At 41.9% G+C, this 13,924-nt stretch overlaps 2 protein-coding genes across 2 annotated transcripts in view; one reads left to right on the forward strand and one right to left on the reverse strand.

Moving 5' to 3' along the window:
- Positions 1 to 541: 541 nt before the first annotated feature.
- LOC137418475 (ETS translocation variant 1-like) overlaps positions 542 to 13,924 on the forward strand; it is a 144,799-nt gene continuing 131,416 nt past the window's right edge. The window contains exons 1-2 of the mRNA XM_078782566.1: positions 542 to 599; positions 6,326 to 6,416. Coding sequence (XP_078638692.1) covers positions 6,365 to 6,416 — 52 coding nt within the window. The 5' untranslated portion in view covers positions 542 to 599; positions 6,326 to 6,364. The remainder of the gene's footprint in view (positions 600 to 6,325; positions 6,417 to 13,924) is intronic.
- The window catches only part of LOC137418476 (uncharacterized), a 1,461-nt gene continuing 29 nt past the window's right edge, over positions 12,493 to 13,924 (reverse strand). The window contains exons 1-4 of the mRNA XM_078781217.1: positions 13,869 to 13,924; positions 13,016 to 13,490; positions 12,871 to 12,932; positions 12,493 to 12,806 (exon numbers count right to left, since the gene is read on the reverse strand). The exon at positions 13,869 to 13,924 is cut by the window's right edge and continues 29 nt beyond it. Of these exons, the coding sequence (XP_078637343.1) occupies positions 12,493 to 12,806; positions 12,871 to 12,932; positions 13,016 to 13,490; positions 13,869 to 13,924 (907 nt within the window). The remainder of the gene's footprint in view (positions 12,807 to 12,870; positions 12,933 to 13,015; positions 13,491 to 13,868) is intronic.

Below are 13,924 nucleotides of genomic sequence, written 5' to 3' on the forward strand. Positions count from 1 at the left end.
GGTAATATTAAATGATACCTGACACCATTCCTTACTAGTGGGTGTAGAGAGGTGTTTTTTCTTCCCACTAAAATTAATATATATTTGTTTTTCTTTTGAAAATGCCAACATAATGCCAACGTTGGTTGTCGTTTTTAGCACCGGTACACCTGCTTGTCGTATGTCATGCAAGTTATTTTGTGTTAGTGGAGAGGACCGTTGTACCTTCATATGGATCGAAGGATACCTTAATGCTCTTGTTATAGCAAAAGATGTGTGTGAGTGCATGGTGTATGTGAGTGACAGAATTGAGACGATACGTCTTGTTCCTTGCGTTCAGAACGATTAGTACATGTCGCACCTGGTGGTCGCAGGGTGAAGCAAAACCCTTCCTCGGTTGGACCGTCACTCGCTGCGTGAATGGAATGGCCCCACGTTTTTATGAATGGATGGAGCGGTCGAGTTAACAGGCGCTCATTGGTCCGCAGTTTCAGAGGGGAGGAGCTAGTGGAACGCTGGCGTTGAGCTCTCAATGGAAACTCAGGATCTCAATGGAGCTCAGGTTTTCAATGGATGTGCTCGAGGCTCGGACTGTGTGACGGTTACCACCCCGTGTGCAGGTAATTGCAACAGACAACGTGCCTTTTCGGACACCTCTGACAGCTCGACCGAGCTTTGTTTGATAATTAGCGCACAGGTGGGAGATTATTATTATTACTTTAGTTCTTTTTATCCGCTATCCTCGTGCTTTCCAGTTATAGTGCATCTTATAATAGCGCAGTGTAGGCGACTGATGAAGCCGCAATGGACGAGGTTTTATTTTATTTATTTCATCCTTTGGACAGCTTGGGATGTCCCTTCATGATGCTGGAAGAACCTGTCTGAGTAAGTAGGGTTGAGGTGGGACGTTCCTGCTGCTATCGCGTGGTGTGTGACACCTGAGATCTGTACCGTCATCTTTAAAGAGATTTGATGTAGACAAAGAACCCTCGGTATTCACGGAGCATGGCCACGTTTATACGGGACAGACATCACGTGGACCAGCAAGTACCTTTCACCGTGGGCATCGTAAGTAAACAGAGCTCGTTACATCAATTGTCCCAAAGAGATTAATTCATTTCAATTGTTGTCCTCGACTTGTAACCGCGAAAGGTTCCGTTTGAAATATTTTGTATTTTTAAGTGTTGAAATAGGCTCTAAAGGGTAAATATAAAGGTTGATTCTAAGGGGTTCTAAAAAGTAATTTGAAGGGGTTCTAAAGGGTAATTCTAAGGGTTTCTAAAGAGTAATCATAAAGAGTAATTCTAAAGGGTTCTAAAGGGTAATTATGGAGGGTTCTAAAGGGTAACTATAAACAGTAATTCTAAAGGGTTCTAAAGGGTAATTCTAAAGGGTCCCAAAGGGCAATTCTAAAGGATTCTAAAGGGTAATTATAAAGGATTCTAAAGGGAAATTCTAATCGGTCCTAAAGGGTAATTCTAAAGGGTCTTAAAGGGGGTAATTCTGGAGGGTTCAACGTGTAATTCCAGAGGATTCAAAGGGTAATTCTAGTGGGTTCAAGGGGTAATTCCAGAGGGTTCAAAGGGTAATTCTAGTGGGTTCAAGGGGTAATTCCAGAGGGTTCAAAGGGTAATTCTAGTGGGTTCAAGGGGTAATTCCAGAGGGTTCAAATGGTAATTCTAGAGGGTTCAAGGGGTAATTCCAGAGTTCAAAGGGTAATTCTATAGGGTTCAAAGGGTAATTCTAGAGGGTTCAAAGGGTGATTCTAGAGGGTTCAAAGGGTAACTCTAAAGAGTTCCGGAGAGTGTTCTAAAGGGTAATTCTAGAGGGTTCTAAAAGGTCATTCTAAAGGGTAATTCTATAGGTTTCTAACGGGTAATTATATAGGGTTCTAAAGGGTAATTATATAGGGTTATAAAGGGTAATTAATATACTAATTATATAGGGTTCTAGAGGGTAATTCTAAAGGGTAATTCTAAAGGGTAATTCTAAAGGGTGATTATAAAGGGGAATTCTAAAGGGTAATTCTATGGGATTCTAAAGGGTAATTCTCAAGGGTAATTGTATAGGGTTCTAGAGAGTAATTCTAAAGGGTAATTCTAAAGGGTTCTAAAAAGTAATTCTAAAGGGTTTCATTCATTTCTCACTCATTTTTCGGCTTTGTCTATTTCATGTTGAAAATTCCAAGCTGAACCACTTCCTTCGCATGCGGGTACAATTTTTCATTGTATTTGAATGTTAAACTCTCCTGTACTGTATAAGGTAGTGGGACCTGCAAGCTGAGGGTTTATCGTGCTTGTTGGGCTTCAAAAGATTAATTATTATAACAAACATTCTGCTCTGGTTGTGCAAACTGCAGCTCAACATCAACGTCTTGCAACGACGAAGGACAATATAAATAAAGGTTAGTTATCTTTTAATTAATTAATCAATGGATTGTAACACCAACATGCCATGGAGGCGAGGCATTCAACAGGTGTTATAAAAATGAGATACAGTCGTCGAAGAAACAATTATATATATACATATTATATATATAATTATATATATATATATATATATATATATATATATATATATATATATATATTACAAAACAGGAGTGTCTGTCTGTCCGTCCGACCTGAAACGACTCCCTCAGTTTTGGGGCGAGCTCCGCCAAACCTCCTGTGGAACGTTTTGAGGTCCCAGCGGATGTTCTACAGGAGGTAGGAACCTTCATAAGTTCCTCAATAAAATTATGATTTTGAAATTGGCTCGATACGGACCTGCTCCAGAATCCGAAAGTGAACAGATGACGACAATGATCTGGTTTGATAATATCTCAATACAATCGTGATTTAACACAGTATTTTGTTATTGTATTAATGTATGATTGGAATTATGCTGTTTGGAATGAAAATAGAGATATTTAGTTTAAAATGAATGAGGTAATGACGTGAGGGTTTCTTCTGTCTAACCGTAACATTCACGGATTGGCCAAATGCAGATTCGCCATTGATTGGGGATAGAACCATTCAGTTGGGGTACGTTTATTGCCCAAGTCCTTCATTAACCTGCTGTCAATACCTGACATTCGACTGAAGATGGCACAGCAATGTGGAATTTATTGGTTCCATGGTTTAGCATTCACCGTTTTCCACATTGTTTGTTTGCTTTTGGCTTATCACCCGTGCTTAGCACAGGTACCTCACTAGTATATATATAGTGCATTCAGAAAGTATTCAGACCCCTTCACTTTTTTCACATTTTGTTATGTTGCAGCCTTTTGCTGAAATCGTTTTCATTCATTTTTTCCCTCATCAATCTACACTCAATACCCCATATACCCCAATACCCCATTCACACTCATCTCCTCCTAGTTTCAAATAGTATACGCTGGATTACTCAAAGTTTTGGGACAGCAAAAGGAAATGTGTCTTGCATACTTCATTAACATTTAACTATTTTTTTCAAAATTCAATAAGGTGTCACGTCAGGGGTGGTTCCGGGGGGGGGGGGTGCAGGTGGTGCACACCCCCCCCCCCTTCGATCAAGGATGAGGGCGCAGGCGGTGCGAATCTGCTGAACTGTTGAACCAGGGAAGACACAAGGAACTGCAGAAACTTCCAAGAACGCACGAAATGCCGTTTCTGATGATCAATTTTTTAAAATTTCCTGAGGGAGGACCCCCAGACCCCTCCTTTATTCCCCCCAGCGCTATAGTTTCATGCACCCCACCCCCCCCCCCCCCCGTCTTGAAATTCCTGGATTCGCCCCTGCACGTCACTATAAATACTCTTCTAAGTATCTGTAGACACATTCGGTAGAATTGTACCATTCTTTGTTGAGAGTAAGTCCAAGGGCTTTGTGCGGCCATGTTCCATTCCATGTTTGTGCGGCCATGTTCCAAGTTTGTGCGGCCATGAATTGTACCATTCTTTGCTGAGAGTAAGTCCAAGTTCCTTGGTGGGTTGTGGTGTTTCGATTGCGGACTTTGTGCCGCCATGTTGTAAGACGTCCCAGAGCGAGGGTTCGATTGGGTTACAAGTCTGGAATCTGAGCTGACTCCATGTTGTTTCCTCGAATCGATCCCGAACGGACACAGCAGTATGGTCGAGCTGTGTTGTCCTGCTGCCGGATTGTCATTTTCCCTTGACATAGTACTGGATCAAAGCCAGAATACAGGACAACTTTTTAAAAGCAGACACTGCCTTGCAATTTGAGGAAATGACACACCTGCAGGTCCGGCTTGACCATTTCAAGTTTGAATGTGTTCTCCAAACTCTTTTGGTTGGGGTGTATATTTCTCTCAATGTGTTGTATCATTGTATTGGCATTCGGCAAACCTACAATAATGCACAACACATAATGCAAAGGTAATTGCAATATCGGAACAGGCAGGTGTGGAGGCCATAACATCAGCAGTGAAATACTAGGACCATTTTATTACCTGCCCATCAAGATACCCTGTTTGTGATACGTAACACGATGTTCCCTGCAGGTATATCATTGAATGATTTGTTATTAATTGAAAGAGACTTGCAGGTGTTGAGTACAAACAAATAAACAAGGAAAACATGGCTTGTTTCCTCATTATGATATTACAATATTTTACAGTTAAATCAGACTTTTTCCACCTTTATTTACACATCGTTACCCACAACTTCCAAGTGAAAAACAAATTCTTCAAATTTCAGAAAATTCATTCAAAATACAAAACGAGACTATCTTGGTTGGATAAGTGTCCACCCCCCTGAGTTAATACTTGGTGGAAGCACCTTTAATGGCAATTACAGCTGTGAACCCATTGGGATAGGTCTCTACCAACTTTGCACACCTTGATTGGGCAATATTTGCCAATTTTTCTGTACAAAACTTCATTATCAGTCAAGTTTTGTGAGGAGTGTTGATGGACAGAAATCTTCAAGTCACGCCATAGATTTTCAATTGGATTTACGTCGGGGCTCTGACTGGTGCACTCAAGGACATTTATCCTTTTGTTCCTTCACCACTCCAGTGTAGCTTTGGCCATGTGCTTCGGGTCTCAGTCATGCTGAAAGGTGAACTTCCGTCCCAATTTCAGCTTTCTTGCAGAGAGCAGCAGATTTTCCTCTAGGATTTTTCTGTATTTTGCTCCATCCATTTTCCCCTTCTATCTTGACAATTGCCCCATTCCCTGCTGATGAGCAACATCCCCATAACATGATGCTGCCACCACCATGCTTCACAGTAGGGATGGTGTTCTTTGGGTGATGTGCTGTGCTGTGTTGGGTTTGAGCCAAATGTAACGTTTTGCATTTAGGCCAAAAAGTTTCATCTTGGTTTTGTCAGACCACAAACCTTTTGCCACATGGCTTCAGAATCTAAAGACTAAAGGTCGGTTTTTTTGAGTAATAGCTTCCTTCTTGCCACCTTACCATACAGGCCAGACTTGTGGAGTGCTTAGGATATTGTTGTCACATGCACACAGTGACCAGTCTTTCCCATAAAGGCCTGTAGCTCTTTCAATGTTTCCATTGGCCACTTGGTGCCCTCTCTGATCAGTCTCCTCCTTGCTTGGTCATCCAGTTAGGAGGGACGGCCTGATCTAGGTAGGGTCTTGGTGGTAACACACTCCTTCCACTTCTTAATGATTGTCTTGACTGTGCTCCAAGGGATATTCAAGGTCTTTGAAATATTTTTATACCCATCCCCTGATCTGCGCATTTCCACAACTTTATTCCGGATATCTTTTGAAAGGTCCTTGGTGCTCTTGTTGAGTCTTTGCTGTGAAATGCACGATCCAGCAGAGGAAACCGACAAGAACAGCTGATTATATTCTGAAATATTCAGAATCACTACCATTTAACACAGATGGAGGCCAAATAAACTTGGTGTGTGATTATGAAGGTGATTGGTAACACCTGAGCTAATTTACAATTGCTATTGTAATGGGAGTGGATAAGCTAGTTTTGTATTTTTATAACCAAGATATTTTAGTTTTGTAATTACTTTTCTGAAATTTGTAGAATTTGTTGGAAGTTGTAGTTTCTGATGTGTAAATAAAGGTGGAAAACGTGTGATTTAATGCATTTTAATTCCAGGCTATAAGGCAAGAAAAGGTGAAAAATTTGAAAGGGGGTGTAGACTTTCTATAGGCACTGTGTGTGTATGTATGTATGTATATATATATATATATATATATATATATATATATATATATATATATATATATATATATATATATATATATATATATATATATATATATATATATATATATATATATGAGGTACCTATTATTTTATCGCAAATTAATTTTGTTGTCAAAAAGGTTAGAACATTTGAATGACATTGTCATTGACATCAGTAATTCTCTCTGCAGAGGGGAGCTGACCAAGGTGAAGGTACACAAGCGGCCATCATGGGTCGCAAAAGGAGTTTGGCCCAAGCGGATCTAGCACATGAATCGGAAGGTGAGTGCTGACTTTGCAGGTTCCGCCAACCACACTTTGCTTCAAGAACAATACCATACCATGTACTTTAATTTAACAAAGTGGCAAATACAATAACATACTGTATCTTTATAACATATGACGATCATTCATTTTGACAATCATTACCCAAATAACTGGGATTCGCTCACAAATTATCCAGATGTTTCAAAGGTAGAGTTTTCTGGAACAGAACGTGTCATCTTTCAGAGGCCAGCTGTGCCTTCTCCTACCACTTGTTTAGAGCCAATAAAGATACCATGAAACCTGATGAAAGTCAGTCCAATGGGCCAGAACCCATGATAAATGACACATTAGTGAATGTTGGCCTTTTTGAAGTCTCTTTCATTGAGCTCCGATGAAGGATTCTGAGAGTGGTTCTATATATGACAAATGCAGCTTTAAATTTAAACCCTTTAATTAAAAATTTGATTTAATTTAATTTTTAATGAATTAGTATTTAATATTAATTACTATTAATTAATAAAAAAAATTAATTTTTAACCTTTAATTTTAAAATTAAAGTGGTTCTTTAAAATAACTTCCGTGATGAAGCTAACTCCGAGGGCCTTTCACTCACTCACCGCAGGCAGGTTGGTGGTCTTTCTGTCTTCTACCGACTCCTCTCCAGCTTTGCCCCCCCCAGCTCTCTCTGTGATCTGTCCCCCAAATATTCCTACAGGTTTTTTTTTTGTTTTTTTGTTTTTGTTTTTTTTGTATACAAGATCGAGGCTCGTGAAAGAGCGAACATTAATCACACAGAAAGACAAACAGACACATAAAACAAATAACATCGGGAGCGGTAGACAAGATGGGGAGAGAGGGGGAAGGACACAAACACAACATTTGAGAGCAGGGACCGAGAGACATGGAGACATCGAGAGATCTGTGGGAGGGAGAGGGCTTTGGGGGGGAGGCATGTGAAGGGGGGGAGGCATGTGAAGGGGGGGGGGGTGGGAGAGGTATAAACATATGGACACTGCCAGGATTTCCAGGAAAGAAGTTGGAATTTCAAACAAGGTGGATCTGAGGTGAATTAGTGGGGGTAGAAAAGATCAAGGTTATGGATGGGGGAAGATAAGAGATGGTGGTGAACAGCTGTTTTAAAGACCTGGAGGGAGGAGAGGGATTGAAGGGAGTGTGGGAGTTTGTTCCACAGGCGGGAGAAAAGAGGAATGAAAGAGTGAAGGTGAGCAGAGAGCCGAGATTTCGGCAGTTTAACCATCAGAGGGTTGCTGGCAGATCTTGTGCGACCTGTAGGAATATTTGGGGGACAGAGCACAGAGAGAGCTGGGGGAGCAAGGCCGGAGAGGAGTCGGTAGAAGACAGAAAGGCCACCTACCTGCCTGCGGTGAGTGAGTGAAAGGCCCTCAGAGATAGCTTCATTGCGGGAGATTCCAATGATTTTGAAAGCTTTGGATTCAACAGCGTGAAGCCGAGCCAGGTGTGAGGCAGGAGCACCAGCCCATAGGGGAGAACAGTATTCCATTGAGCTGCGGATGAAAGCCTTGTATGTGGTGAGGAGCTCAGGTGTGCCGAGGAAGGACTTCGCACGACGGAGGATGCCCAGTCGGTGACTGGCTTTGGAGGCCAGCTTGGAAATGTGGTTTTCCCAAGAAAGATCATGGCAGATAGTGAGACCCAAAAGCTTGAGCGACAGAACTTCTTGGAGAGGATTGTTGAGAAAGTAGATGGGAGGGTTGTCCAGTCGATCTTTTCGGAAAGACATAGTAAGAGAGTGAGATTTGTCAGGATTGAAAGACATGTTCCACTTGTTTGACCAGTCTGTGTCTTTGTCCAGGTCTTCAGAGAGTGAGGAGGCTGCAGACTGCCGATCTGAGGGAAGAGGAATGGAGCGGCAGAGAGTGGAGTCATCAGCAAAGAGATAGAGAGGATTTTCCAGAGAGTCGGAGAGATCATTGATAAAGACCAGAAAAAGCACAGGGCCCAGCACACTTCCTTGGGGAACTCCAGCCTGAACAGGAAGGGGAGATGAGAGAAATCCATTCAGGGCCACACGTTGACTACGACCAGAGAGGAAGTCCGCAAGCCATGCATGGAGATTTCCATGGATACCATAGGAGGAGAGTTTGGTGAGCAGAGCTGGGTGCCAGACCGTATCAAAGGCCCGTGATATGTCAAGGGAGACAGCTCTGATTTCCTGTTTGGCATTGAGGACCTCCATCCATTGTTGAGACAGCAGAAGCAGCATGTCCAGAGTAGAGTGACCTGGTCTGAAACCAAATTGATGATCAGAGATCAAGCCATTGGAGAAGAGGAAAAGGTCGCACAAGATCTGCCAGCAACCCTCTTATGGTGAAACTGTCAAAATCTAGGCTCTCTGCTCACCTTCACTCCTTCATTCCTCTTTTCTCCCGCCTCTGGAACAAACTGCCTCACTCTCTTCAATCCCACTTCTCCCTCCAGGTCTTCAAAACAGCTGTTCACCACCATCTCTTATCTTCCCCCATCCAAAACCTTGATCTTTTCTACCCCCGCTAATTCACCCCAGATACACTTTTTTGAAATGCCAACTTCTTTCCTGGAAGTCCTTGCAATTTCCATATGTTTTATACCTCTCCCTCATCCCCCCAAGCCCTCTCCCTCCCACACATCTCCCGATGTCCCTGCTCTCAAATGTTGTGTTTGTGTCCCTCCTTCCCCCTCTCTCCCCATCTTGTCTACCGCTCCCCTTATTTTGTGTTTTTTGTGTCGGTTTGACTTTTTGTTTGATTAATGTTAGCTCTTTCACGAGCCTCGATCATGTATACAAAAAAACCAAAAAAATACCCCTGTATATCAAAATCGAGTGCTACTTTCAATCAAATAGATTCCCAGGATGTCATTGTTATGAAGTATCAGTTTTTTATAGGGTGACTACATTTGAGTTCATCCCACATCTTCCTGCGGGCTTTAGGGTGTTCACAACTCGATTGTATACCTTACCATACCTGGGAATTTACCCCTAGACAAGTGGCTGCTGCAGGATCCATTCCACTGAAGCAGCTCTCAACAAGGAAAATAATTTTGAATTTGGCCAGAGTATTGACACACAATGGCCTCCACTTTACGAAAAGGAACGTGAGAGCTTTAACGTTCGCAAGCAAATGCTAGCAGACGGCAGGTGGGCTCACTCATGCTCTAAAGAATGGTATACTTGTTGATGCAACCCTCTACCTTGGGAAAAAGCAGTACGTTTATGAGTGGTGTCTAAAAGGTTAAAAAGAAAAGAATCGCCTTTAGAGGCATTTTTACCCGCAGAGCAGGGGTTGGTGTTTTTCGGGCACTGTCGTCCCCTTTTTTTGAAGCAATGTTTTATGGCCGATGCCCTTCCTGCTGCCAACCCTGTTAGTCGCCTCTTGCGACACACAGGGAATTACCAGCGAGCTGGTACTCAATTTGCCGACCTCCGAAGGATGACAGGCTGAGTCAACCACCCTGGTGTTAATTCAGCGATTGACCATGATTCGAGCACCAGGATCCTGGGATCCCAAGCCGGCACCCTAACCGCTAAGCCAACACCAGGCTATGGTGTCAAAAAGGTTCTCGGAAGGAAAAACGACGGTCAAGAAACACCAACTTTTAATTTATTTATTTAGTTATTTATTTATTTTGTTCGACATACAATAATAAATAATTTGTAAGCGATAAGTATGTTGGAATAGGAATTTATAATTTGGCCAGGGTGCCAGCAATACATAGCTCCCCTACTCTTCATGAAAGGCCTGGTGTTGGCTTAGTGATTCGGGTGCCGGCTTGGGATCCTAGGATCCTGGGTTCGAATCCTGGGTTCGAATCCTGGTTGATCGCTGAATTAACACTAGGGTGGTTGACTCGGCCTGTCATCCTTCCGAGGTCGTCAAATTGAGTACCAGCTCGCTGGTAATTCCCTGTGTGTCGCAAGGGGTGAATTAGAGGGTTGGTGGCAGGAAGAGCATCCGGCCATAAAAACATTGCTTCAAAAAGGGGACCACGGTGCCCGAAAAAGGCCAAAGGCCATAAAACATTGCTTCAAAAAGGGGACCAAGGTGCCCGAAAAAGGCCAAACCCTGCTCTGTGGGGAAAAATGGCCTCTAAAGGTGGAACCTACTCTTCGTGAGGGACACCGCAGGGTCTTCAATGTCTACCGTTGACAAGACACCAAGTTTAACATCCGAGGGATGGCACACACTGATGGCACCTTTGTGCTCCCTTGCCAGTTTCCATAGCCAGGCCATGAATTGAATACTGACTATCATGCTCAAAATGAGTACACTACCTCTGAGCTATCCTGCCAGCGTATATAAAGACCATTTCCACCAGCGAATTCTTGTTTCAGCAATGACACTTTATACTTTCGGGAAATATTGGCCATTTTCTCATGTAGATGAAGAAAGAATGCCACAAATGGGTTCATTAGTTCAAGGTCCCTTTGCAGCTGGATACACCCACGCATGAGCATGGAGCTTTGAAAGGCAACAGTGTGATAAAACATGGAGAAAGACATTGTGAACTGAACCTTGTGAAAGATGTCCTGAGTGAGAAAGGCCACCCATCTTCAACAAAGAAGCTTTTCAATATCACCAAGCAGCTGCCATATATAACCCAATGATTACATTGTGGGGCCCTGCACTGCAGTCAGATTAAGCTGTTATTGACGGTCTCCTGATAGAGAGCCAAAAAGAGGGCCATAGATTGAAATTTAACATTGTGAACGTATCGTTATCCATTTGACAAGCAGGTGCTTGTGCAGTACCGAGTTGATATTTTAATCTGCATTGTGTTGTGACAGACTGATTTTTTTTTTGTTTACACTTGCACTATATTGTACTTGCACTTGTAGATATGACAAGCTATAAGTACCTCTCCAGGAAAAAGGATCCAAGAAACTCTGTATATGGAAACAAAGCACCACTTTTTTGAGTACAATACGCCAAATATTAAAGGCACCGACCAGGACCCCGATGACCGACAGCTGGCCAACTCAACCAACCTATTCCCTGATTTGTTCAAATTTCGAATTCTGCTAAAATGCGGGAAGTGATCCCCCAAATAGATCAAAAATAGATCCCTTCCCCCAAATATTCCTACAGGTCGCACAAGATCTGCCAGCAACCCTCTTATGGTTAAACTGCAAAAATCTCGGCTCTCTGCTCACCTTCACTCTTTCATTCCTCTTTTCTCCCACGTCAAGAACAAACTCCCTCACTCTCTTCAATCCCACTCCTCCCTCCAGGTCTTTAAAACAGCTGTTCACCACCATCTCTTATCTTCCCCCATCCAAAACCTTGATCTTTTCTACCCCCGCTAATTCACCCCAGATCCACTTTTTTGAAATACCAACTTCTTTCCTGGAAGTCCGAGCAGTGTCCGTCTGTTTTTTTTTTACCTCTCCCACCCCCACTCCCCATCCCCTTCCCATGCCTCCTCCCCCCAAGCCCTCTCCCTCCCACAGATCTCCCGATGTTCCTGCTCTCCATCTTGCCTCCCGCTCCCTTTATCATATGTTTTATGTTTTATGTGTCCGTTTGTCTTTTTGTGATCAATGGTAGTAGCTCTTACACGATCATCGATCTTGTATACAAAAAAAAAAAAATCTAAAAAAATTGAACTACCGCATGGGTTTGTATACGAGATTATATAATACTGGTTCAGCAATGAAGTAGCATTTTAGTCGACTCAGATGCACAAATGTCACTCTCTATTGATGGCACAAGCAATGCGTGTTGTAAAGGAGTTGTTCTAGTTCTAGTTGTTCTCGTTGTTCTAGTTCCAGTTGTTCCAGTTGTTCTAGTTGTTTTAGTTGTTCTAGTTGTTCTAGTTGTTTTATTTGTTCCAGTTGTTCTAGTTGTTCCAGTTGTTCTAGTTGTTCTAGTTGTTCTAGTTGTTCTAGTTGTTCTAGTTGTTCTAGTTGTTCTAGTTGTTCCAGTTGTTCGAGTTGTTTCTGTTGTTCCAGTTGTTCTCGTTGTTCCAGTTGTTCCAGTTGTTCTTGTTGTTCCAGTTGTTCCAGTTGTTCTTGTTGTTCCAGTTGTTCCAGTTGTTCTTGTCATTCTAGTTGTTCTTGTTGTTCCAGTTGTTCTCATTGTTCCAGTTGTTCCAGTTGTTCTAGTTGTTCTTGTTGTTCCAGTTGTTCTCGTTGTTCCAGTTGTTCCAGTTGTTCTAGTTGTTCCAGTTGTTCTAGTTGTTCCAGTTGTCCTTGGTGTTCTAGCTGTTCTAGTTGTTCCAGTTGTTCCAGTTGCCCTTGTTCTTCTAACTGTTCTAGTTGTTCTAGTTGTTCCAGTTGTTCCAGTTGTTCGAGTTGTTCTAGTTGTTCCAGTTGTTCTTGTTGTTGTAGTTGTTCTAGTTGTTCCAGTTGTTCTAATTGTTCTATTTGTTCTATTTGTTCTAGTTGTTCTCGTTGTTACTGTTGTTCCAGATGTTCTCGTTGTTCTCGTTGTTCTAGTTGTTCTAGTTGTACCAGTTGTTCTCGTTGTTCTAGTTGTTCTAGTTGTTCTAGTTGTTCTTGTTGTTCCAGTTGTTCTAATTGATCTAATTGTTCTAATTGTTCTATTTGTTCTATTTGTTCTAGTTGTTCTTGTTGTTCTAGTTGTTACAGTTGTTACAGATGTTCTCGTTGTTCTAGTTGTTCTAGTTGTTCTAATTGTTCTTGTTGTTTCAGTTGTTCCAGTTGTTCTAGTTGTTCCAGTTGTTCTCGTTGTTCCAGTTGTTCTAGTTGTTCTAGTTGTTCTAGTTGTTCTAATTGTTCTAGTTGTTTCAGTTGTTCCAGTTGTTCTCGTTGTTCCAGTTGTTCTAATTGTTCTAGTTGTTTCAGTTGTTCCAGTTGTTCTCGTTGTTCCAGTTGTTCCAGTTGTTCTAATTGTTCTAGTTGTTTCAGTTGTTCCAGTTGTTCTCGTTGTTTCAGTTGTTCCAGTTGTTCTCGTTGTTCCAGTGGTTCTAGTTGTTCTAGTTGTTCTAATTGTTCTAGTTGTTTCAGTTGTTCCAGTTGTTCTCGTTGTTCCAGTTGTTCTAATTGTTCTAGTTGTTTCAGTTGTTCCAGTTGTTCTAGTTGTTCCAGTTGTTCCAATTGTTCTAATTGTTCTAGTTGTTTCAGTTGTTCCAGTTGTTCTCATTGTTTCAGTTGATCCAGTTGTTCTAGTTGTTCTCATTGTTCCAGTTGTTCTATTTGTTCTAGTTGTTCTAGTTGTTCTAGTTGTTCTAGTTGTTCTTGTTGTTCCAGTTGTTCCAGTTGTTCTAGTTGTTCCAGTTGTTCTAGCTGTTCTAGTTGTCTCGTTGTTCTTGTTGTTCTCGTTGTTCTAGTTGTTATAGTTGTTCTAGTTATACCAGTTGTTCTAGCTGTTCTAGTTGTTCCAGTTGTTCTAGCTGTTCTAGTTGTTCCAGTTGTTCTAGTTCTTACAGTTGTTCGAGATGATCTCGTTGTTCTCGTTGTTCTAGTTGTTATAGTTGTTCTAGTTGTACCAGTTGTTCTAGTTGTTCTAGTTGTTCTAGTTGTTCTAGTTGTTCTAATTGTTATA

Source organism: Myxine glutinosa, chromosome 7 (genome assembly GCF_964187855.1).
Source record: "Myxine glutinosa chromosome 7, kmMyxGlut1.1, whole genome shotgun sequence".
Classification (NCBI taxonomy): Eukaryota; Metazoa; Chordata; class Myxini; order Myxiniformes; family Myxinidae; genus Myxine; species Myxine glutinosa.